We start from the raw sequence: 25,325 nt of genomic DNA, 5'->3' as shown, positions 1-25,325 counted from the left end.
AATAGGTGGGAAAAGAAAAATCTATATAAATTATTGGAAAAAACAACAAGGAGGGGGAATAATCAGAAAGGGGGTGGGGATGGAGGAGAGAGTTCATGATCTAAAATTGTTGAACTCAATATTCAGTCCGGAAGGCTGTAAAGTGCCCAGTCGGAAGATGAGGTGCTGTTCCTCCAGTTTGCGTTGAGCTTCACTGGAACAATGCAGCAGGCCAAGGACAGACATGCGAGCATGAGAGCAGGGTGGGGTGTTGAAATGGCAAGCGACAGGGAGGTCTGGGTCATGCTTGCAGACAGACCAAAGTTCTGCAAAGCGGTCACCCAGTCTGCGTTTGATCTCTCCAATGTGGAGGAAACCGCATTGGGTATAGCAAATGCAGTAGACTAAATTGAAGGAAGTGCAAGTGAAATGCTGCTTCATGCTGGAGTTGGCGGAAAGGAAGTGAATCCAGGGAGGGTGCAGACTCTGGAAAGGTTGGCCCAGGTCTCTCTTCTCTCTTAAAGGCATTGACATCCTTTGCTCCCTCAGATTGACACATTTATTTGTCTGGCTAAAAGGATGGTCTCTTTCCGAATGTTCACAATTAAAGGGGTGGTTTCCCCAGGAGATGGCTGACATTTAAGGGGCCAGTAAATTAATGTCGGACAGAGATACCTCTAGTGTTATTATATGGTATATCTTAGCTATATTATTGATGGTTCTGTAATGATGTGTGTTTATTATTATTTCTAGTCTTGTAATATGGTACTGTAACTACGTTATATGTTGCCAGTCATAGTCATTATGACACAGAAGGAGTCCATTCAGCAGCTCGAGTAGAGCGACTCTCTGTAGAGAAATCCAGTCAATCCCATTCCCCCTCTCTATCCCCGTTCCCCTGCAAGTTTATTCCTTTCAATTTCATTCTGAAATCAATGACCCTCTCCGTTTTCAACACTGTCTTAGGCAGTGAGTTCCAGGGAAACACCACTGGCTGTCGAAATAGAGTTTCCCCTCACAGCCCCATGTATCTCTAATTATGTAAGGGAGTACTGTGTATTACACACATTTTAGAGCAGTACTATTGGGTATATATTAGATACTGCAGAGTGAGAATTGAGAGGAAGTGTGTGGGATGGAGATGTATAATTTTTGCGGAACGAGTGCACCATAGAAACTAGAATTGTCTGTTCTGAATTTCTATCCTGTACTGGCAGTGATGACTTTTGTAATCTCCTTTTACAGGATATTAGAAGGGAAGGATTTGCAGACAGAAATCTCAAACCAAACATCACATCAAGTTCTGACACAGTCACTCGATTCATGGGACCTGAGTATCACCGGCCTTTGAATCTGGAAGGAGAAATGTTTGTCTGTTCTGTTTGCTTCAAGAGATTTTAAATATCAGCGTGACTGGAAAAGTACCAACACACACACCCGAGTGAGAGTATTCCAGTGCACTGACTGTGAAAAGAGCTTTAGCCAGTTACACAGCCTGAAAAAATACCACACCATTCAGTGAGGAGAGACTATGCATGTGTTCTGTTTGAGGACCGAGGCTTCAACTGATCACTGAACCTGGTGAGACTCAAGGACACCCGCACCATGGAGAAACCATGGAAATGTGGGGACTGTGGGAAGGGATTCAAATATCCATCTCACCTGGAAATTCATCGGCGCAGTCACAGTGGGGAGAGGCCGTTCATCTGCTCTGTTTGTGGGAAGGGATTCAGTCGGTTATCATCCTTGGAGTCACACCAGCGAGTTCACACCGGGGAGAAGCCGTTCACCTGCTCTGAGTGTGGAAAGAGATTCACTGATTCATCCAACCTGCTGACACACAAGCGAGTTCACACCGGGGAGAGGCCGTTCACCTGCTCTGAATGTGGCAAGGGCTTCACTCAGTTATCCCACCTGCAGGGACACCAGCGAGTTCACACTGGGGAGAGACCATTCACCTGTTCCAAGTGTGGGAGGGGATTCACTCATTCATCCCACCTGCAGACACACAAGCGTATTCACACCGGGGAGAGGCCGTTCACCTGCTCTGAATGTGGCAAGGGCTTCACTCAGTTATCCCACCTGCAGGGACACCAGCGACTTCACACCGGGGAGCAGCCGTTCACCTGCTCTGAGTGTGGGAAGGGATTCACTGATTCATCCAACCTGCTGACACACAAGCGAGTTCACACCGGGGAAAGGCCGTTCACCTGCTCTGAATGTGGCAAGGGCTTCATTAAGCTATCCTACCTGCAGGGACACCAGCATGCCCACGCAGAAGATGTAACACCTGCCCCTTCACTTCCTCTCTCCTCACCGTCCAAGGGCCCAAACACTCCTTTCAAGTGAAGCAGCCTTTCACTTGCATTTCCCCTAACTTAGTCTACTGCATTCGTTGCTCCCAATGCGGTCTCCTCTACATTGGAGAGACCAAACGCAAACTGGGCGACCGCTTTGCAGAACACCTGCGGTCTGTCCGCAAGAAAGACCCAAACCTCCCTGTCGCCATTTTAACACCCAACCCCGCTCTCTTGCCCACATGTCTGTCCTTGGCTTGCTGCATTGTTCTAGTGAAGCCCAACGCAAACTGGAGGAACAGCACCTCATCTTCCGACTAGGCACTTTACAGCCTTCCGGGCTGAATATTGAATTCAACAACTTTAGATCTTAAACTCCCTCCCCCCATCCCCACCCCGTTTCTTCCCCCTCCCTTTTTATTTCAATAATTTATATAGATTTTTCTTTTCCCACCTATTTCCATTATTTTAAAATATACAACTTATACCTTGTCAGTCTTTCCACCCCACCCCCACTAGAGCTGTACCTTGAGTGTCCTGCCATCAATTCTTAATTAGCACATTTTCTTAGATAATATCACCACCTTCAACACCTCTTTGATCCTTTTGTCTGTGACATCTTTTGATTATCTGCTCCTATTACTGCTTGCTTGTCCCCACAACCACCACCCCCCACCTCAACTTCTCTCTCCCCCCCACCCAACCTTAAACCAGCTTATATTTCACCCCTCTCCTAACTATACTCAGTTCTGTTGAAGGGTCGTGAGGACTCGAAACGTCGACTCTTTTCTTCTCCACCGATGCTGCCAGACCTGCTGAGCTTTTCCAGGTAATTCTGTTTCTGTTTTTGTTTTGGATTTCCAGCATCCGCAGTTTTTTGTTTTTATCCAACATGACCTCCCTACTTTTGTAATCTATGCCTCGATTGATAAAGGCAAGTGTCCCATATGCCTTTTTCGCCACCCCACTAACATGCCCCTCCGCCTTCAGAGATCGATAGACACACACGCCAAGGTCCTTTTGTTCCTCAGAAATCCAGGCATTGGTTGGACGGGAGCCAATGTCAGTCAGTGAGCACAGGGGGTGATAGGTGAACGGATTGAGTGTGAGTGGGAACACTTTATTTGCAGATTTACAGAGTAAGCACTGTACTTGAATCAATGTTATTAACGGATGGAATTGAATCAATTAAGGGTCATATTAACAATATCACAATAACCTAGCATCAGCTCAGTCTGCTTAATACAGAACAGGGTTACACCCAGTGTCCAATATTAGAGGCGGCTGTGGCTGTTGGACGCCTAGTTTCACTGTCCAGCTGACAAGCTCACAGCTTCGGAGAACAAGTCTACCCAGGGTATGTTTCTAAAGCCTCCTCACAACACATTGCCTGGTTAGCTCCCAGCTGAGAGAATTCTTTCTGCGTTTCAGGATGCTTTCTTCCTTCTGACTTGGTCAGTTGTGAGGGATCTGCCTCCTGCAGGGTTCACGTGTGTGTTCATTGGGCTCTGGTTCCCCGGCCCCACCCCCACTTTAATCTCACCGGCTTCCATCCCTCATTGACCCAACCCTGTGCAGAGTGCAGCAAAGACAGGAGCACGGAGTGGATGTGTAGATCAGCCATGAGCTGACTGAGTGGCAGAGGAGGTCCCCTTCCTAATCTTCCCAGGCTGCGTGTTTTAATGGGGACTGGGACCTGTTATAATGTTTGTCTGTCTCTCCTCTCAAAGATTTGACTGGGTTTACATAAAGCTTTCCCATCTCAGATACACATCAGACCCATTTCATCCCCATTTTATTGAACTGATCCAGGCTCGACTTGCTGATTAACTAAACCCCTTGTTACCTTCCAGGTCTGAATAATAAACAGCGGATGTGCCAGATTAAACTGGCTTTCCTTTGGGTCCCTCCCAGCCATTGGTCATCTTACCCAGATATGAAAACAGAATTGGTTGGGCACTTGAGGGAAATAAACTTGCAGGGGTACAGAGTTAGAACTGGAGAATGGGACTGACCATATTGTTAAAAAGAGGGTCAGCATGGACTAGATGGGTGGAATGGCCTCCTTCCCTGCCCTAATGACTCTATGACTCTCGTTCCGATTCCTGTAGAGACCGATAACTTATTAAATGAAATGAATCCCAACGACACCAATGGAAAGAAAACCAATGGACAAGATTTCACCTTTTAAAACTTTTACTATTATAAACCAACTAAAATAAACACAAACATTCATTAACAGGCGATGGGTATTTCAAAGAAAAGGGGAAATTTCACTTTAAATAGTTGATAAAACAAAGATACACCTCAGGTTGTTATAAACATCCACATTACTTCCTGCACACATGTTGCAGCATGGGCAATCTCACAGTCTTTCGAACCAGTCTCTGCTATATTGGATCCCTCACTTCCCACTCAATGGATTTAGCCCTGGAGTCACTATTCTATCCAAGGTCCCCAAATATGGTGAACAATAAAGTGCACGTCTACGAATGCTCTCTCTCTTGGGTCACAACAGTCCTGATGTCTCAGAATATCCAGAGGCCCCCATCTTCAGCCCCTTTAAAAGGTCTGGTTGGCTCTGGCAAAACTGAAACAGAAGCAAGGGGTCTTTTCCAATCCACAATCCCCTGCTCTCCTTGTCTTCAGCTCCCTGCCCTTTCCAACTGTATAACACACTGAATACCACAGCCCCTGCTCCATTCTGAGAGTCCTGCTTCAACAGCAGGTTTTGTTCTTAACTATGTCTGAAATTTTACCCTGTAACTGAACCTGCTTCAGCAGGACTCAAACTGCAATTCCATATGCAATTCACTGTCTCTTTGCCCTTGGTTTCTGAGCTTTTTATCCCCTCAGGTCACATGACCATTTCTTTAAAGTAATGATCACAGAACCAGGAAATCAATTACCCCTCCTTCAGAAGAATCCCCAGTTTCACTTTGGGTTTAACGGGGACATTGCATGAAAAAAACACCCTTTTCCCAAGGTACATGGGTCATCACATTCCCCCCACCCAAGGGAAAAACCTTACTAAAGTTAGGAAGTTTCCACAATCCTTTTTGACTACAACACATTTTAATATGGTAAACACTGTAACAACTACCTTTTTACACGCTGTACAGATAAAGTTTTCCATTTGTCACATTTTGCAATTAAACATATCACCTCGGCAACACTATAAGCTTAACTCATAACAGAACCAACCAAATGTGACAATTAGGTTTTAAAGTTCAACTTGCTCGAGTTCTTAGAGTCCCAATGTTCTGGTAAACAAGAGTTCATTTTACTATTGGTTGATTCACTTTCTTTAACCTTCTCAAGAGGTCTCCTTTCCCCTGTCACACTCTTACCAGGTCCTTGGTTAAAAGGTTGTACTTCAGTTTTCTATTCCTCATGGTGCTTTTTAAATCTGCATAGGATTGTGTACAGTCTGGGCCCTGGGATAGAACTTGTGATGGGTCCGAAGGATTTTCAGATTTGAGGTCTGTTTCACTTTGTCAGGAACCACATTGCTGATTGCTGGCAATCCATCTGGCTTTTGAGTACTGGCTGTTAGGAATTGGACTTTCAGAAGAAATTCCCTGTCATCTTGCTTTTTCCCCTCTGAATTCAGCAATTTGTGTATACAATGGTATTTGTGTAAACAGTGGGATACAGTCAGGAGGGAGTGGTCCTGGGAGTCCTCAACATCGACTCTGGACCCCATGAAGTCTCATGGCATCAGGTCAAACATGGACAAGGAAACCTCCTGCTGATTCCTACCTACCGACCACCCCCTCAGCTGATGAATCAGTGCTCCTCCATGTTGATCAGCACTTGGAGAAGCACTGAGGGCGGAAAGGACACCAAATGTACTCTGGGTGGGGGACTTCAATGTCCATCACCAAGAGTGACTCAGTAGCATCACCACTGACCAAACTGGCCGAGTCCTAAAGGACATCGCTGCTAGACTGGGTCTGCGGCAGGTATTGAAGGAACCAACAAGAGGGAAAAACCTCCCTGACCTCGTCCTCACCAATCTCCCTATCGCAGATTCATCTGTTCATCAAAGTGTTGGTGTGAGTGACCACCGCACAGTTCTTGTGGAGACAAAGTCCTGTCTTCACATTGAGGATACCCTCCATCGTGTTGTGTGGTACTACCACTGGGCTAAATGGGATCGATTTCAAACAGATCTAGCAACTCAAGACTGGGCATCCATGAGGGGCAGTGGGCCATCAGCAGCAGCAGAATTGTGTACAGCCACAATCTGTAACCTCATGTCCCGGCATATCCCCCACTCTACCATTACCACCAAGCCATTAGGACGGAGAAGGAGGCCATTCAGCCCATCGAGTCCATGCCAGCTCTCTGTAGAGCAAACCAGTCCCACTGTCCTATGCTATCCCCATATCCCTGAAAGTTTATTTCCCTCAAGTATCCACCCAATTTCCTTTTGAAATCGTTCATCGTCTCCGCTTGCACCACCCACACAGGGAACGAGTTCCAGCTCATTACCCCTCGCTGCATAAAACAGTTCTTCCTCACATCCCCTGCTGCATCTCTTACACAAAACCTTAAATCTGTGAGCCCCCTCATCCTTGTACCATCAGCTGATGGGAACAGCTTTTCTTTGTCCACCTTATCTAAACCTGTCATAATCTTGTATCCCTCTATCAAATCTCCCCTCAACCTCCTGTGCTCAAAGGAAACTGACCCCAGTCTGACATCTCCAATAAAGAGCAAATAAATTACGTTAATCTCTGAAATCAAATGGGAATGTTTGATTTCTGTTTTGAAGATATGAGGAAAATATTGTACTGGACAGTAAAGGAATTGGAATAACTCACCGTGGGTCTAGATCAGTGGAATGTAACAATCTGGTTTCTACCTACATTCTGGTGAAAGGCAAGAAAGTGGAGATGAAATAAATAAGTTGATCGCTGTATCTTGGCGAAATTTGTATCCTTTGCCGATGAACTTCTTTAAAAGAAAACCACACTCGGGTCTTCATTCTCTGATTGTTTTATTGATTCGAAAGGTGTAAAAGGGGCCAAACTTCAGCAGGAATCTGGCAGAGCTGAGAACAGATGACTTGCTATGTGGGAACAGGGAGATGAACAGCTCCCAGAGGACAGAGAAAACAAGAGTGCCTTGAATCCTAGATGACACCTGGGTGTTTTCACTGCTTGGCATGGGAATGCTGACTCCCTGTACCGGGGACGGATCGTGGGAAGCCAATTGTTTGAGAGTTTGACGTGACTTGGGCGGGTACAGATGGTTCAATGACAGGGTTTGTAACTGGTCTGTTTAAATGTTAGCTCGGCAATGATTGGGTTAAATCAATCTCCATAGACTTTGTGATGTAAAAAATTATCAGAAGGGATTCCCCGAGCACAGATTTGTAGAGGTTTTACATATTGCATTGACTGGTGCCATGGCTTCTGGGGCAGACCAGGGAGCATTTACGTGGAGATGGTGCTTCTACCCAGAGTGTAATGGTAATGCTGCTGCACTTTGATACTACTGCTCAGACATGAGCATGTGTCAGGTCTTATTTATACTGAATAAAATCTAACCACTGTCACCAATAAGGGTTATCACTGTGAATCATTTCAGAGTTTGGGAAAAGGGGATAAAGGGCTAATTGACTCCCTGAACCCCATTTTCTAACATCGCTGTGTCAAAAATAAAATCTCATCTCCCCCTCTGGCTCCTTTGCCAATTACCTTAGAGGGACTCATTTTCTGTTCAAGAGCCTGCCAACCCCTCTCACCCACTTTCCCTAAAATGCAGAAATCTAATCATGAGAAGCCCAGCAGAATCAAATATTTTTACTTTAAAAAGTTTATTAATGAAACAGAACATGGTTAAAAAAAAACAGAAAATTACTTGAGGATAAAAGACAACCAGAGTAAAAGGATGTGCACAATGTTCAGGACCCAAATGGTTTCTCTTCGGCTCCTCTGTACCCTGTCCCCGTGACTCCTGCTTTGGACACAGGGGCACTGAACCCCAGGGGTCGGGTTACCCCCTCCCATGCCCCGATTGGTTGGAGGCCCATTTCCCAGTCAGCCCTCCAGCATCTTCCTGTCTCTCTATCAGTACGACGCCTATGGCAGTTTCCCAACTGGGGCGCAGGCCCCGTTATTCTCAGCTAAATTCAGCCCTCAGCTCCATCGCCTGGCTGTCATTGACACGAGCAATAGAGAGTCAGAAAGGTGCTGGAGGGTCAAATGGTAACTCAAAACTTGTGGCTCTAAACCAACATTTCAACATTTGTCCATCAAATACTTGTTATTTATACTGGGGTTTTTATTATGAGATTTAAGCACCGGAGGCAAAGGGCGGAGGATTTTAAAGGGTAACTTTCTGTTTCTAATGTTGTATTGTCCAGAGTGTCAGCCGTGGCTCAGTGGATCACACTCCCACCTCTGGGTCAGAAGGTTGTTGCTTCAAGTCCCAGCCCAGGGGCCTGAGGACAAATATCACATCCAAACTTCTGAGTGCCAGCACTGGGGGAGTGCTGCACTGTCAGAACTGCTGTCCTTTGACCCAACAGCCCTGTCTGCTACTTCAGGTGGACTTAAAACTTCCCGGAGCCACTATTTTGAAGAAGAGCAGGGGAGTTATCCCCAGTGTCCAAGCAAAAATTTATCAGTCACATCACTAAAAACAGATCATCTGGTCATGACCACATTGCTGTTTGTGGGATCTTGCTGTGTGTAAATTGGCTGCTGCGTTTCCGAAATTACAACAGTGACTGCACTTCAAAAGTATTTCATTGGCTATAAAGCACTTTGGAATTTATTGTGGTCATGGAAGACACTATATAAATGCAAATTTTAAAATTTTACATTTATATTACATAATCCTGTTATCTGTAACTTAACTGATTTCTGCCATCCTCAACTTGCCATTTAATAAATTCACTTATGGTTCGGACAAGACATTGACTTTTACAACTTCATGTGGGTGATCAGTCTGTAGAAGCATAACCCTCTCTGGCTCCTTCTTTGACAGTAATTCTTGTGGAACTCGGCCTCAGGAGTCTGGCTCCATCTTTGACAGTAATTTCCTTGGAACTCGGCCTTGGGAGTCTTCAGTACTTGGCTAGCAAGGAAGACCTTCAGAAACTCTACTTTTATCCCCAAAGTGACCATTACCTCACATTAGAGTTGGACCAGTTGTAAGATGACAATTGGTCAATTTGGTTACTAGATTAATTTAATTGGATCCCCAATTACTTACACCACCTTCTCTCATTATCTTAGACAGCAAGACAATAGAACTAAAAACAAAAAAAGCCGTTCTGTTGAAGGGTCATGAGGACTCGAAACGTCAACTCTTTTCTTCTCTGCCGATGCTGCCAGACCTGCTGAGTTTTTCCAGGTAATTCTGTATTTTTTTAAGACAATAGAACTGTTTGACACTATCCCTTTATCTGATTCTATAAAATCCCTTATACAATTTCAAATGTTGAGGCTAATCAAAGCTTGAAGGTCTCTCTTGCTGGTACATTTATCATTATTGCACATTCTTTACAAACACAACAATTAAGGTTTTACATTTTTACAGAAAATTATATTCAGTCATTTACTATAATTACTGATTAATAATTGTAACTCGGTTAAGGCTCATTACTTATTCAATCATCTATTACCGACTGGTAGCTAATTAATACAGTAATCTTGAATTAACACATTTGGCTAATATAAGATATATTGGTTCAAAAAGACAATTGCTTGTGGAAGACAATAGCTTTATTTCTTACTGATTTTGATTGTATTGAAAAATGAGCTTTATTCTTGAGCTGGACTTTGACAGAATATGAAGCCTGTAGCTTATCAAAATTAGAAAAGAATGTCTTTGTTTAAACAATTACTGCTAGCTCTGCAGTGTCGAGAAACATTTAGGTTTATACAGTGTTAATTTTTAAAATAAAGATCCAGCCTTTACAAAGTAATTATCTCTTACATTGCAAGGTTCATTACTGAATAATCATTTGTTTCATGACTGCCTTTCAATACGAAATCAGTATATAGTTAATAAAGTTACAGAATGTGAAATGGCTGCAGCAAGCCACATGTTAGGGTTTAAAATGGCTTCCTTGACCTTGTTACTCATAACAGTGAATATGGTCTGAAAGTGATTGAATTTTAAAAGTAAATTTGATTACCCAGGCCTACGTACAGTTTCCTACATTACAACTGTGACTATACTTCAAATGTGCTTTGTTGACTGTAAAACATTTTAGGAGGTCCTGTGGTCATGAGAGGTGCTATAGAAATGCAATTTATTTCTAATTGTCCACATACTTGGATATTTAAGCTCAGTCCCCTCATCAAAATCATTGATAAAGATTGAGCTTTAATTTTGTGTAATAATCATGTCTGACGCCATTTTGAATACTCTGTGAAAATCAAAACACAGTTATATCCTGAATTATTTGTATAAAAACACAGCGAATTGTTGTGATGTGGAATGCACTTCCTGAAAATGGTGCGAGGAGCAGATTTGAATCTATCTTTGAAAAGGGAACAGGACAGATCCTTGAAAGAAAAACAAAACTATAGGACAATGGGATGAATTGGATAGCTCTTTCAAAGAGCCATCATGGGCACGATGGGCCAAATAGCCTCCTTCTGTGTTCTGTGAGCCTCATGTGCAGTTAAAGTGAGTGATAATGACCTGGAACCCACTTCCTATGAATGTGGTAGAAGCAGAGATGATGGCATGTTTTTGAAATGAGATTGGATGGGCACTTGAGGGGAATAAACCTCCAGGGATACGGGGATAGAACGGGGCAATAGGACTGACTGGTTTGCTCTACAGGGAGCTGGCATGGACTCAATGGGCTGAATGGCCCCATTCTCTACCTGAATGACTCTATGATCCACAGAGAGAAATTTCAGTTGCTCCAGTCTCTCCATTAACTAAACCCCTCATTCCTGGTGCCATTCTCATAAATCCTCTCTCCAGTCTTTCTGAGAACTACACATCTTTCTTAAAGAGTTGGGCCCAGATCTAGGGTTCCATTCTAGGGGGATAGATAGAATTGAAAAGCAGGGAGGTTGTGTTCAACTTGCTCCAAACCATGATTAGCCTACGCTGGGAGTACTGTCAACATTTGTGATCTCCATTCAGAAAAAGGAAATAGAGGCACTGGAGAAGGAGCAACAAAGGTTCACAAGAATAATATCAGAACTGAGAGCATTTAACCCTTAGGAAAGGCTGGGCTGCTTGAATACATTTAAGGGGAAGTTAGATACACACATGAGGGAGAAAGGAATAGACAAATATGCTGATGGAGGTGGGGGAGATGAAGAGGGGTGGGTGGAGTTTCACGTGGAGCAGAAGTACTGACATAGACCAACTGAGCTGACTGGCCTGGCCCTGTGCTGTAGACTCAATGGAACAGAGACAAATATATTCCTTTTAGATCTACCTGTAGTGGTAGAAACTTGCTGGTGTCTCAGCCGGGTGCATGAATGGCTGAATCCCTTCCCAAACTCAGATCAGGTGAACAGTCTCTCCTCAGTGTGAATTCGATGATCAGTTGCAGCCTCATCCATGGGTAATCAGACCCTGACAATTTCCACTTGCTTTCAGCCATTTCTCACAAAAGCTACTCGGATTGTAAGCTTCTGTCTGAAATTTTACTTCCCTATAAATTTCAAACTTCAGTATTAGACCAGCTTTCTCTGTTACCATGTTCTAATCCTGACAGCCTTAGGGTGGAGTCAATCATTATTTTTGTGTAGATTTATTCACAGAGTGAAACATTACAGGTATATTCCTCCTGACTCCACACTATGTCAGTAAGTCTATTCATGTGTACTCATGTAAATATCCAATCAATATTTACTTAACCTGAATAGATACAGTTAACACCCACAATCAGAATATCTAAAAAATCTCTAATTGGTGTGACTGCCATGGTGTCTCAGCAGCTCCGATGAACATGTGAATCCCTTCCCACACACAGAGCAGGTGAATGGCCTCTCCCCAGTGCGAAATTGCTGGTGTGTCTGCAGGTGCACTGACTGAGTAAATCCCTTCCCACACTCAGAGCAGGTGAATGGCTTCTCCCTGGTGTGAACTCACTTGTGTCTTTGCAAGTTGGATGAATCAGTGAATCCCTTCCCACATGCAGAGCAGCAGAATGGCTTCTCTCCACTGTGAACTCACTGGTGTGTCTTTAGGTGGGTTGACTGATTGAATCTCTTTCCACAGTCAGAGCAGGTGAATGGCCTCTCCCCGGTGTGAACTCGCTGGTGTCTCTGCAGGGTGGATGAATCAATGAATCCCTTCCCACACACGGAGCAGGTGTATGGCCTCTCTGCACTGTGAACTCACTGGTGTAGCTTCAGGTTGGATGACTTAATAAATCCCTTCCCACACACAAAGCAGGTGAACGGCCTCTCCCTGGTGTGTATGCGTCGATGAGTTTCCAGATCTGACAGGGCTTTGAATCCCATCCCACAGTCCCCACACTTCCACCGTTTCTCCATGGTGGGTGCCCTTTTAACTACTGAGGTTTGAATATCAGTTGAAGCCTCGTCCACATGCAGAATACGTGGACAGTCTCTCCCTGCTGTGAATGGTGCGATTTATTTTGGGCTGTGTAACTGATTAAAGCTCTTTCCTCAGTTAGTGCGCTGGAACCCACTCACTCAGATGTCTGCATCTTGATGCTTTTCTAGTCACACTGATGTTTAAAATCTTTTGATGCGGACAGAACAGGGAAACATTTTTCCTTCTATATTCAAAGACCAATGATATTCAGGTCCTGATGAATTGAATGACTTGTCAGATCCTGACTTGATGTTTGGTTTGAGATTTCTGTCTGTAAATTCTCCTCTTCTAATATCCTGTAAAAGGAGTTTACAAAATTCAGTGCAGGGTAGAAATTCAGAACAGATCATTTGAATTTTTCTGGAACATTATTTTCTTTCTCGTTTCCCAAAAGTTGTAAATCTCCATCCCACACACTCTCCCTCTGTTCTCACTCTGTGTACCTGATATTCACCCTCCCAATTGTCCTGAAGGTGCCGGTTTATGCTGATCGACAGATCCATGCTCAGCACTTGCTGTCCTGTACACAGGGACCCTAAAATCTTCATGCAGGCTGCTCGCCATATATCTGTCTATGTTACTGGACTAAAATTGTGTGCAATATTCAGTAATGTCAGACTTATTAGAGATATGGTGGTGGGGGGAGTGAGGGAGAATTTTGTTCAGGGAGCGAGTGGACATGACAACATGAGACCTAGAAATTCAGAAAAGACAATTCTAGTTGCTATGATCCCTGTGACTTGAAATATAGAATATGTTTATATATATATGTGTGTGTGTATACGTGTATATATGTATGTGTATATATATATATGTGTGTGTGTATATATGTGTGTGTGTTTGTGTATATATGTGTGTGTGTGTATATATGTGTGTCTGTATATATATGTGTGTGTGTATAAATATGTGTGTATGTATATGTGTATATGTGTGTGTGTGTATATATATGTGTGTGTGTATATATATATATATATATGTGTGTGTGTGTATATATATATATATATATGTTACATCGCTACAATGCTATGGGACCAGTAATATTATCTCATGTAGTTTATGACAGACCCAGAAATAATTTGGGCTCCGCGACCTCGTCTGGTCGAACAGTGATTGACCAATGGAGAGAGATGAGAGACCGCAGGCCAGGCGCGCGGACACGGGGGAGCCCCGCCCCCACCCATTGCTCCCCCTCCCCCTCCACTTCCTCGAGCCAAGGTTTCCAGGCAACCGGCTGACGGCTCCGGCCAGAGCGAGAAGCCACTCGGAGAACTCGGGAGAGGGGAAGCTACGCATGTGCGGGGGAGAGCCCGCCCCCTCCCTTCAGGCTGAGGGATTGGCCAATGGGAAGAGTTGGAGGACCGGAAGGATTCCGGTCCTCCAACCAATATGAGCGCGGGCTTCGTGTGAATGAAGATTGAGCTTCACACAGACTAAAACTTCCTCCTGTGTCCAACATCTGTGAGTAAAACACTTTCTTTTCTCCCCCTTTCCATTTCTTTTCTCATCCTGGGGGGAAATTGTTGACTTGCAGGAACTGAAGGGAAAGGAAGTGAATCCAGGGAGGGTGCAGACTTTGGAAAGGTTGGCCCAGGTCTCTCTCTCTCTCTTAAAGACATTGACATCCTTTGCTCCCTCAGCTTGACACATTTATTTGTCTGGCTAAAAGGATGGTCTATTTCCTAATGTTCACAATTAAAGGGGTGGTTTCCCCAGGAGATGGCTGACATTTAAATGACAGTAAATTAATATAGGACAGAGATATGTCTGGCGTTGTTATATGGTACATATTAGATATGTTATTTATGGTTCTCTAGTTATATTTATTTTATTTCTAGCCTAGTAATATATGAAGCAGGTAAATACATAATATATTGTTCTGGTTCTCTAATAAAGTACATTTATTAATATTTCTAGTTTTGTAATATATTACTGTAGCTACGTTATATATTTGCAGTCATGGAGTCATTACGACACAGGAATCCATTTGGCAACTCGAATCGATGCCGACTCTCTGTTGAGAAATCCAGTCAGTCCTATTCCCCCTCTATACCCCTCCGCCATTCCACTGCAAGTTTATTTTATTCAAGTGCCCATCCAATTTTCTTTTGAAATTATTAATCCTCTCTGCTTCCACTACCCTTGTAGGCAGTGAGTTCCAGGTCATGACTACTCACTGCCTAAATAAGTTTCTTCCTTACCCCACCCCTGTATCTCTAATCAAGGAACAGAATGCTGTAGATTATACACATTGTTTAGTCCACTAAATATGTAAATATACATTTAGAGCAGCAGCTTGCATCAAGATTTTCAGGTTTCTGTGTCCGGGACAAAAAGCGGTGAGCATGTATCTGCCGATCAGCATGAATCAGCACCTTCAGGAGAATTGGGAGGGTGTATATTAGGCACAGCAGACTGAGAATTCAGGGAGTGTGTCTGGGATGACTTTTGGGGAATGACAGAGGAAATAATGTTCCATACAATCTCGAACGATCTCTTCTGAATTTCTATCCTGCACTGACAGTGATGACCTTTGCAAACTCCTTTTACAGGAGGGGAGGATTTGCAGACAGAAATCTGAAACCAAACATCACATCAATCCTGCCAGAGGCACTCAATTCATCGGGAGCTGAATATCATTGGCCTTTGAATCTCGAAGGAGAAAGGTTTTTCTGTTCTGTCACCTTCTGAAGTTTTCAAACATCAGTGTGACTGGAAAAAACCTGAGACACACACACCCGAGTGAAAGTGTTCCAGTGCGCTGACTGTGGAAAGAGTTTTCACCAGTTACAGTGTGTGAACGCGGCTCCAACTGATCATCAAACCTGGAGATACACAAGGACACCCCCATCATGGAGAAACGGTGGAAATGTGGGGATTGTGGGAAGTGATTCCGGTCCCCGTCTGAGCTGGAAACTCATCGTCGCTATCACACTGAGGAGAGGCCATTCAGCTGCTCTGACTGTGGGAAGGGATTCACTAATCCATCCGATCTGCTGGCACACCAGCGAGTTCACACTGGGGAGAGGCCATTCACCTGCATTGAGTGTGGGAAGGGATTCGCTCGGTCTTCACACCTGTTGACACACCAACAAGTTCACAGCGGAGAATGGCCATTCACCTGCTCTGAGTGTGAGAAGGGATTCACTCAGTTATCCCACCTTCAGACACATCAGCGAGTTCACACCGGGGAGCGGCCATTCACCTGCTCTGCGTGTGGGAAGGGATTCACTGATTCATCCAACCTGCTGAGGCATCAGCGAGTTCACACAGGGGTGGGACCATTCACATGCTCTGAGTGTGGGAAGGGTTTCACTCGGTCATCCTACCTGCGGACACATCAACAAGTTCACAATGGAGAGTGGCCATTCACCTGCTCCGATTGTGGTAAGGGATTCACTCAGTTATCCCATATGCAGATACATCAGCGAGTTCACACTGCGGAGAGGCCATTCACATGCCCTGAGTGTGGGAAGACATTCTCTCAGTTAGCCCACCAGCTGAGACACCAGCCAGTTCACAAGTGATTTCAGGGGTTGGATTCTGCTGTTATTGCTGCAGTTAATCACATCCAGGACTGAACCATGTTCATTCTGACAGTTGGTGAAGTGGGAGGGTCGGAGGGTTTCTTTCTGCTGGAATGGTCGGTCTCATGACTTTGTTTCCAATGGCTGATGCTCTTTGAGCCTGGGAGTGCACATTTCCACTGAAATGATCCACAAAAGCTGATGAAATACATTAATTTTATCCTGGAGAGTAAATAATGTTTTTCCTACCACTACAGGTAGATCTAAAATAAATACATTTGTCTCTGTTCCATTGAGTCTGCAGCACAGGGCCAGGCCAATTGGCTCAATTGGTCTCTGTCAGTATTTATTCTCCACATGTGCCTCCACCCACCCCTCTTCATCTACCCCCATCAGCATATCCTTCTATTCCTTTCTCCCTCATGTATGTATCTAGCTTCCCCCTAAATGTATTCATGCTGTTCATCTCAACCACTCACTGTGGTAGTGAGTTCCACATTCCCACCACTCGCTGGGTAAAGAGGTTTCTCATGAAATCCCTATTGGATTATTGATCCCCTTCATCATCTTAAGGACTTCCATCAGGTCACCCTTCAGTCTTTTTTCTAGAGAAAAGCAGCCTCATCCTTTCCTAGGGGTGAAATGCGAGAGGTATTATTATTCACAGAATCACATAATTCTTATGGTGCAGAAGGAAGCCATTTGGCCCATCGAGTCTGCACTGGCTCTCTGAAAGAGCATTCTGCCTAGTCCCACTCCCCTGTCTTATCCCCATTGTTATGATGTGGTAGGTGGTATTTGCCAGATTGACCAAATCCCAAAGAGAAACTTGGCCAAGCTATTAGAACGATTTTGCAATTTGTATTTATTACAAGAAGGTTCGTGCACTGAAGTCAGAAGTAAAGAGTCCACTACCAGCTTTAGGGATTTTAAAGATTAAATCAAAACATTTATGAACGAAAGAAAAGAAAACTTAAACACACAAGACGACAGTTACACAGTTACATTTAGCCTGATAACAGCTCCCGCAAGATTTCTACTTAACTAGACTCTCAGCTACGCACCTCTTTGAGGCAACTGTCCAAATTAATTCTTCATGTATCAAACATCCAGCAATATTACCACAAGCACACACTGTTGCTATCAGGGAGGTATTTCACAGCTTCTTTCTCCCTCTTCCTCGACAATGGAATTTCAAGGCTTCTAACACAACCTTGCACTCTGGAATGCAAGCACTTCTTTGGGGTGACCAGAGGCTGCTTCTTCACAAGTCTGTTTTACACAGTCAAGATCTCACATGGCCACTCCCCATATAGCTTCCCATCTTTCTGTTAATATATTTCCTCCCTTTTGATCTGTAAATCCCATTGCTTCACCCTTTCTTTGGAAGTTACTTTTGCCAAAATATAAAAATCTTTCATGTTGTCCTTATGTCCAGCACTTTCGGGAAAAAATAAACTTAATAACTTTGCCTTACTTATCTTGCCAGTTGGAAAATATCTCATCATGTCCCTTTGAAAATCAAACAACCTCTCAACTCATCTCTAAATACAAATTCCATTCACACTGTATCCGTTGGGACTTCATCCTAGCTTACCCATCTCCATTTCAAATGCCTGTTAAACCTTGCAGTCTGACTGTCTGCAGTTTGATGAAATTAGCCACACATACAGCCCCCATAAGCCTGCTTTAAAGCATCCCACAGTAAAATTAAGAAAAAAAAATTTCCTTTACACCATAACCTTACACATTCTTTCTTTTCAGATAGCAATCCAATTCCCTTTTGAACGCATCGATTGAACCTGCCTGCACCACCCTCTCAGGAAGTTCGTTCCAGACTCCAACCACCCTCTGGGTGAACAAGTTTCTCCTCACATCACGGTTTACTCCTTTTGCCAATTGTTTTGAATCTGTGCCCTCCAGTTCTTGTGTTTTCTTGAGTGGAAACAGTTTCTCACTATTTAACCTGTTCATACCCCTCTGGATCTTGAATATCTCTATCAAGTCTCCTCTCAGCCTTCTTTTCTCCAAGAAAAACAGTCCCAACCTCTCCAGTCTATCCTCATAGCTACAGTTCATTATCCCTGGAATCATTCTTGTGAATCTCCTCTGTACTCTCTCCAATGCCTTCACATCCTTCCTCAAGTATGGTGCCCAAAACTGGATACAGTACTCCAGATGAGGCCTTACTCGTGTCTTATAGTGTCTGCTTACTCTTGTACTCAATGCCTCTCTTAATAAAGCCTAAGATACGATATGCTTTATCAACTGCGCTCTCAACATGTCCTGCTATCTTCAATGATGTATGTACATATACACCGAGGTCCCTGTCTTCAATGACGTATGTACATATACACTGAGGTCCCTGTCTTCCTGCACCTTCTTTAGAGTTTCTGCCTTTGTTTTATACTGTCTCTCCTTAACCTTCCTGCCAAAATAAATCACCTCACAGTTCTCTGCATTGAACTTCATCTACCACATCTGCCCAATCCACTAACATGTCTATGTCCTCTTGAAGTTTGAGACTATCCTCTTCACAGTTGACAACATTTCCAATCTTCGTATCATCTGCAATTCTTGTGAATCTTTGTTGCACCAGTCAGCCCTATTTCCCCGTTCTATCCCCATATCTCTGCACGTTTATTTCCCTCGAGTGCCTGTCCAATTTCCTTTTGAAACTGTTCACTGTCTCTGCTTCCACGCCCCATCCCCCCGAAAGGCAGTGAGTTCCAGTGTGTAAAAATATTCTTCCTCTCATCCCCCCTACACCTCCTGTCCAAAACTTTTAAATCTGTGTCCCCCTCGTCCTTGTACCATCAGCGAATCGGAACAGCTTTTCTTTGTCCTCCTTATCTAAACCTGTCATAATCCTGTACACCTCTATCAAATCTCCCCTCAACCTCCTTTGCTCCAAGGAGAACAACCCCAGCTTCTCCAACCTAACCTTGTGGTTAAAATCCATCAGCCCTGGAACCATTCTGGTAAATCTCCTCTCCGCCCTCTCAGGGACCCTCACATCCTTCCTCAAGTGTGGTGACCAGAGCTAGACTCAATACTCTAGTTGTGGCCTAACCAAAGCTTTATAAAGGTTCAGCATAACTTCCCTGCTTTTGTTCTCAATCCCTCTATTTCTGAAGCCCAAGATCCCATATGCTTTGCGAATTCCTCTCTCACTCTGTCCTGCCACCTTCAATGATGTCTGCACATGAACCCCCAGGTCCCTTTGTCCCAGCTCACTCTTTAGAACTGTGCCATTAAGTCTATATTTCCTCTCCCTATCCCCTCTGCCAAATCACATCACCTCCCACTTCTCTGTATTAAATTCCATCTGCCACTTCAGAGAATGTTGAGTGGAGATTTATGTGTTAAACTAAACATATAGAGAAGAGGAGACACTGCTTTCTTTAATATGTCACCTACAATTGAAGATGATCCCCTCCCTTTAAATGTACACAAGGCTCATAGAGCACAGAAGGAGGCTATTTGGCCCGTCGTGCTCCTGCCAGCTCTTTGAAAGAGCTGTCCAGTTAATCCCATCGCCCTGCAATTTTCTTTTCCTTTCAAGAATCTGTCCCATTCCCTTCTGAAAGATACAGTTGAATTTGCTTCCACTGAGGTTTCAGGCAGCGAATTCCAAATCACAACAACTCGCTGTGTTTTCTTTAACAATTCAGGATATTGTGTTGAACATCTTATTGAGAAGAAGGCTGCTCCAACACTGCAGCACTCCCTCAATGCAGGTTTTGATATTTGTCATGTCCCTGGACCCTGACTTGACACCACAACCTTGAGGCTCAGAGGTGAGAGTGTGATCCACTGAGCCTCGACCGATGCTGTTTTCAATACAAAATTGGAAAGGGAAAGTTACCCTTTAAAAAAAGTTACCCCCACCCTTTGCTTCCAGTGTCTAAATCTTATAATAAAACCCCCAGTATAAATAACAAGTGTTGGTTCAGGGCCACTAGTTTCCACTTCCCATCTGAGCCTCCAGCACCTTTCTGTCTCTCTATTGCTTGTGTCAATGACAGCCAGGCGATGGAGCTGAGGCCTGAATTTAGCTGAGAATAACGGGGCCTGCGCCCCAGTTGGGAAACTGCCATGGGCATCGCACTGACAGAGAGACTGATGCTGTATACAATACAATGTGCTGGAGGACTGACTGAGAAATGGGCCTCCAACCAATCGAGGTCCGGGATGGGTGACCAGGGCTGATGGTGTCCCGACCCCCAGGGTTCAGTGCCTCTGTGTCCAGGTTATAGAGCAGATGAAGAGAAACCATTTGGGTCCAAAACATTGTGCACATCCTTTTACACTGGTTGTCTCTGATCCTCAAGTAATTTTCTGTTTCTTTTAACCATGTTCTGTTTCATTAATAAACTTTTTAAAGTAAAACATTTGATTTTTCTGGACTTTTCATGATTAGATTTCTGCACTTTAGGGAAAGTGGGTGAGAGGGGTTGGCAGACTCTTTAACAGAAAGTGAGTCCCTCTAAGGTAATTGGCAAAGGAGCCAGAGGGGGAGATGAGATTTTATTTTTGACACAGCGATGTTAGAAAATGGGGTTCAGGGAGTCAATTAATCCTTTATCCCCTTTTACCAAACTCTGAAATTGGTGACAGTGGATCATTAAAACATTTGGTCAATGAAGACCCAAACCACAATATCCCATCCTGTCAACCATCCTCATCCAGAGAGTAATCACAACAGGAATAAAAACAGGAGAAGTGTAACAATCAAATTAAAAATAAATGCATTGCCAGTCATAGTTTTCAGTGTTCACTAATTAGCAAGAAAACTCGAAGTAGGGGGTCTCCCAGGATTCTTACAGTCCACAGCTTAAGGGGGAGGAGAACTCTCTCTCCGACCCCTCACTCAATTTCACTCTGTTATTTTCCAGTTCTGTTCTGGACCCGCCTGGGATAACATCTACTCGATCTTTTCTTATGAAGGAGCGCTGAGGTCTCGGTTACTCAAAGTTACTCGGTTACATAAGGACATATGCTTTAAGCAACAGACCGGCCAGTCGAGCAGAAAGAAACCCTTCGACCCTCCCACTTCACTAACTGTCAGAATGAACATGGTTCAGTCCTGGGTGTGATTAACAGTAGCAATAACAGCAGAATCCAACCCTGTAATCACTTGTGAACTCGCTGGTGTCTCAGCAGGTGGCATGACTGAGTGAATCCTTTCCCACATTCAGAGCAGGTGAACGGCCTCTCTCCAGAGTGAAGTCGCTGGTGTGTCCGCAAGTTGGATGAATCATTGAATCCCTTCCCACACTCAGAGCAGGTGAATGGCCTCTCCCCAGTGTGAACTCGCTGGTGTCTCCGGAGGTTGGATGAATTAATGAATCCCGTCCCACACACGGAGCAGGTGAACGGCCTCTCCCCAGTGTGAACGAGCTGGTGAGTCAGCAGGTTTGGTAAGTGAGTGAATCTCTTCCCACACTCAGAGCAGGTGAATGGCCTCTCCCCTGTGTGAACTCGCTGGTGTCTCCGCAGGATGGATGAATCACCGAATCCCTTCCCACATTCAGAGCAGGTGAATGGCCTCTCCCCAGTGTGAACTCGCCGGTGTCTCCACAGACTGGATGACGAACTAAACCTCTTTGCACAGTGAGAGCAGCTGAATGGTCTCTCCTCAGTGTGAATGCGCTGGTGGAACATCAGTTCCCGAGAGCTTTTGAAGCCACTCCCACAGTCAGAGCATTTAAAGGGTCTCTCACTGGTGTGAGTGACATGGTGTGTCAGCAGGCTGGATGACTGAGTGAATCGCTGCCCACACAGGGTGCAGGTGAATGGCCTTTCCCCGGTGTGAACTCGCTCATGTGTCAGCAGGGCGGATAAATCACTGAATCCCTTCCCGCACACAGAGCAGATGAATGGCCTCTCCCCAGTGTGACTGCGTCGATGAACCTCCAGCTTTGAAGGGAATCTGAATCCCTTCCCACAGTCCCCACATTTCCATGGTTTCTCCATGATGCAGGTGTTCTTGTATCTCTCCAGACTCAATGATCAGCTGAAGCCTCGTCCTCACACAGGACACATGTACAGTCTCTCATCACTGCGAATGCTTCAATGTTTTTTTCAGCTGAGTAACTGGTTAAAGCTCTTTCCACAGACAGTGCACTGGAACACTCTCACTCACGCATGTGTGTGTGTCTTCCCACTGTTCCAGTCACACTGATCATTAAAAGGTTTTGAAGCAGGCAGAACAAGGAAACATTTCTCCCTGATGATATTCGGGTCCCGATAAATGAAACCGCTCTGTCAGATTTTGACATGAAATTTGGTTTGAGACTTCAGTCTGCAAATCATCCCTTTCTCATATCCTGTAAAAGGAGTTTACAAATAGCGTTACTGTCAGTACAGGATAGAAATTCAGAACACACAAGTCTAGTTTCAGTGTATCATTCCTTCCCCTCTCATTCCCCCAGTGTCTATTCCGGACACACACTCTCCTTTCTCACTCAGCTGTACCGAATGTCCACCCTTCCAATTCTCCAGAAGAAGCGATTCATGCTGATTGACAGATCCATGGTCATTGCTTCATGTCCTGGAGCCAGATATGTAAATCTTGATGCAGAGTGTAAATATGGAGGGGGATGTGAGGATGAACTTTGCTTAGGAAGCGACTAGTTATGACCTGGAGCTCGCTGCCTGGGCAGCTGGAGGTAGCAGAGGTGTTCAATGATTTCAAATTGAAATTAGATGGGCACTTGAAGGAAATAAACTTGCAGGGGAACAGGGATATAGAGGGGGAATGGGACTGGCTGGATTGCTCTACAGAGTCGGCATGGTCTCAAGTTCCCAAATGGACTCCTTCTATGTGGTAATGACTTAATGGCAGGAAATATATAACGTAGCTACGGTACTATATTACAAGATTAGAAATAGTTTAAATGTAATTTATTACAGAACCATACATAATATATCTAATATGCACCATATAACACCATATAAAACAATTTCCCCCCAGAATGAGAAAAGAAATGGAAAGGGGGAGAAAAGAAAGTGTTTTACTCACATACACAGGAGGAAGTTTTAGTCTATGTGAAGCTCAATCTTCATTCACACAAATCCCGCGCTCTGATTGGCTGGAGGACCAGAGTCCTTCCGGTCCTCCCACTCTTCCCATTGGTCAGTAGCTCAGCATGAAGGGAAGGGGCGGGCTCTTCCCCGCACATGCGCAGCTTCCCCTTTCCCGAGTTCTCCGAGCAGCTTCTCGCTCTGGCCGGAGCCGGTTGCCTGGAAACTTTGGCTCCAGAAGGTGGAGGGGGATCAATGGGTGGGGGCGGGGCTCCCGTGTCTGCGCGCCTGGCCTGCAGTCTGGAACCCGAGGACGTCACCGCGGAGCAGAGTGATTCCTATTGGCTAATTCAGGCAGGGTTTCATTGTGGACGTCACAATGCGGAAGTTGGACAATGAGCTTCAGACTAAAACTTCCTCCTCCGGGCAACATATGTGAGGAAATCAATGTTTCTCCCTTTCCATTTCTTTTCTCATTCTGGGGGCAAATTGTTGACTTACAGGAACTGAAGGGAAAGGAAGTGAATCCAGGGAGGCTGCAGACTCTGGAAAGGTTGGCCCAGATCTCTCTCTCTCTCTCTTAAAGACATTGACATCCTTTGCTCCCTCAGCTTGTCACATTTATTTGTCTGGCTAAAAGGATGGTCTCTTTCCTCATGCTCACAATTAAAGGGGTGGTTTTCCCAGCAGATGGCTGACATTTAATGGGACAGTAAATTAATATAGGACAGTGATATGTCTTGTGCCGTTACATGATGCATATTTTATGTTTGTGTGGGACAGACAATGACAGTTCTTCCGGAACGACAGAGGAAAGAATGTTCCACAGTAATCAGAAATGCCTGCTCTGAATTTCTATCCTGAACTGACAGTGATGCATTTTGTAAACTTCCTTTACAGGATATTAGAAGAGGAGGGTTTACAATCAGAAATCTCAAACCGAATGTCATGATTGACAGAGTCAATCGATTCATCAGGACCTGAATATCATCGGTAATTGAATCTAGAAGGAGAAATGTATGTCTGTCTGTCTGCTTCAAAAGATTTGAAATGTCAGTATGACTGCAAAAGCACTGAGACACACACACCCGAGTGAGAGTGTTCCAGTACACTGACTGTGGAAAGAGCTTTACCCAGTGACACAACTTGAAAAATCATCGCACCATTCACAGCAGTGAGAGACCATACACGTGTTGTGTGTGTGGATGAGCCTTCAGCATCAGCAGTTCAAGAAGGCAGCTCACCACCACGTTCGGAAGGGCAATGAGGAATAGGCAATAAATCCTGGCCGAGGCAGCGACGCCCACATCCCATCAATGAATTTTTTTAAATTGTCAAACCTGGAGAGACACAAAGGGCACCCGCACCATGGAAATGTGGGAACTGTTGGAAAGGATATAGATCCCCATCTCAGCTGGAAATTCACCAACACAGTCACACCGGGGAGAGGCCATTCACCTGCTTAGAGTGTGGGAAGGGATTCACTCATTCATCCTCCCTGCTGAGACACCAGTGCATCCACACCGGGGAGAGGCCGTTCACCTGCTCTGAGTGTGGGAAGGCATTTAGTACTTCGTTTGATCTGGTGACACACCAGCGAGTTCACACAGGGGAGAGGCCATTCACCTGCTCTGAGTGTGGGAAGCGATTCACTCAGTCATCTCACTTGCAGACACACCAGCGAGTTCACTCTGTGGGGAGGCCAGTCATCTGCTCTGAGTGTGGGAAGGAATTCACTGACTTGTCACACCTGCAGGTACACCAGCGAGTTCACACTGGGGACAAGCCATTCTCCTGCACTGATTGTGGGAAGAGATTCACTCAGTTATGTAACCTGCAGACACACTAACGGGTTTACACTGGAGAAAGGCCATTCACCTGCTCTCAGTGTGGGAAGAGATTAACTCAGTCATCCACCCTGCTGACACACCAGCGGGTT

The 25,325-nt window shown here is 44.6% G+C and overlaps 5 protein-coding genes across 9 annotated transcripts in view; 3 read left to right on the top strand and 2 right to left on the bottom strand.

The window, feature by feature from the left end:
• The window catches only part of LOC144697178 (uncharacterized), a 685,261-nt gene that overhangs the window by 448,449 nt on the left and 211,487 nt on the right, over window positions 1-25,325 (top strand). The gene's annotated exons all lie outside the window — the stretch shown is intronic.
• Window positions 1-25,325, bottom strand: part of LOC144697082 (uncharacterized) — a 303,267-nt gene that overhangs the window by 222,251 nt on the left and 55,691 nt on the right. The gene's annotated exons all lie outside the window — the stretch shown is intronic.
• LOC144697251 (uncharacterized) overlaps window positions 432-25,325 on the top strand; it is a 248,138-nt gene continuing 223,244 nt past the window's right edge. Inside the window, exon 1 of one of the 2 annotated variants that reach the window (XM_078569182.1) lies at window positions 432-473. The gene's annotated coding sequence lies outside the window, so the exon portion shown is untranslated. Of the gene's footprint in view, window positions 484-25,325 lie in introns of both variants that reach the window. The other variant, XM_078569183.1, reaches the window with a different exon arrangement.
• LOC144697949 (uncharacterized) lies at window positions 1,540-25,235 on the top strand. Its single transcript, XM_078569903.1, has 3 exons — window positions 1,540-2,262; window positions 16,007-16,353; window positions 24,821-25,235. Exons 1-3 carry the CDS (start codon window positions 1,585-1,587, stop codon window positions 25,233-25,235), a joined length of 1,440 nt encoding a protein of 479 aa, XP_078426029.1. The 5' UTR covers window positions 1,540-1,584.
• Window positions 21,133-25,325, bottom strand: part of LOC144697128 (uncharacterized) — a 386,815-nt gene continuing 382,622 nt past the window's right edge. For both annotated transcript variants that reach the window (XM_078568966.1, XM_078568965.1), the window contains exon 2: window positions 21,133-22,689. In XM_078568966.1, coding sequence (XP_078425092.1) covers window positions 21,494-22,336 — 843 coding nt within the window. In that variant the 5' untranslated portion in view covers window positions 22,337-22,689 and the 3' untranslated portion in view covers window positions 21,133-21,493. The remainder of the gene's footprint in view (window positions 22,690-25,325) is intronic.

Source organism: Cetorhinus maximus, chromosome 23 (assembly GCF_964194155.1).
Source record: "Cetorhinus maximus chromosome 23, sCetMax3.hap1.1, whole genome shotgun sequence".
Lineage (NCBI taxonomy): Eukaryota > Metazoa > Chordata > Chondrichthyes > Lamniformes > Cetorhinidae > Cetorhinus > Cetorhinus maximus.
Note: the sequence above shows the minus strand (reverse complement) of the source record. Positions and strands in the feature narration are given on the sequence as shown.

Bases quoted from the DNA above. Each gene is read 5' to 3' on its own strand.
- LOC144697949 (XM_078569903.1), top strand. From the start codon at position 1,585: ATGGAGAAACCATGGAAATGTGGGGACTGTGGGAAGGGATTCAAATAT. The intron at 2,263-16,006 runs GTAACACCTGCC...CAGACACATCAG, and splicing joins AGCATGCCCACGCAGAAGAT to CGAGTTCACACCGGGGAGCG. The intron at 16,354-24,820 runs GTGATTTCAGGG...TCACCAACACAG, and splicing joins AGACACCAGCCAGTTCACAA to TCACACCGGGGAGAGGCCAT.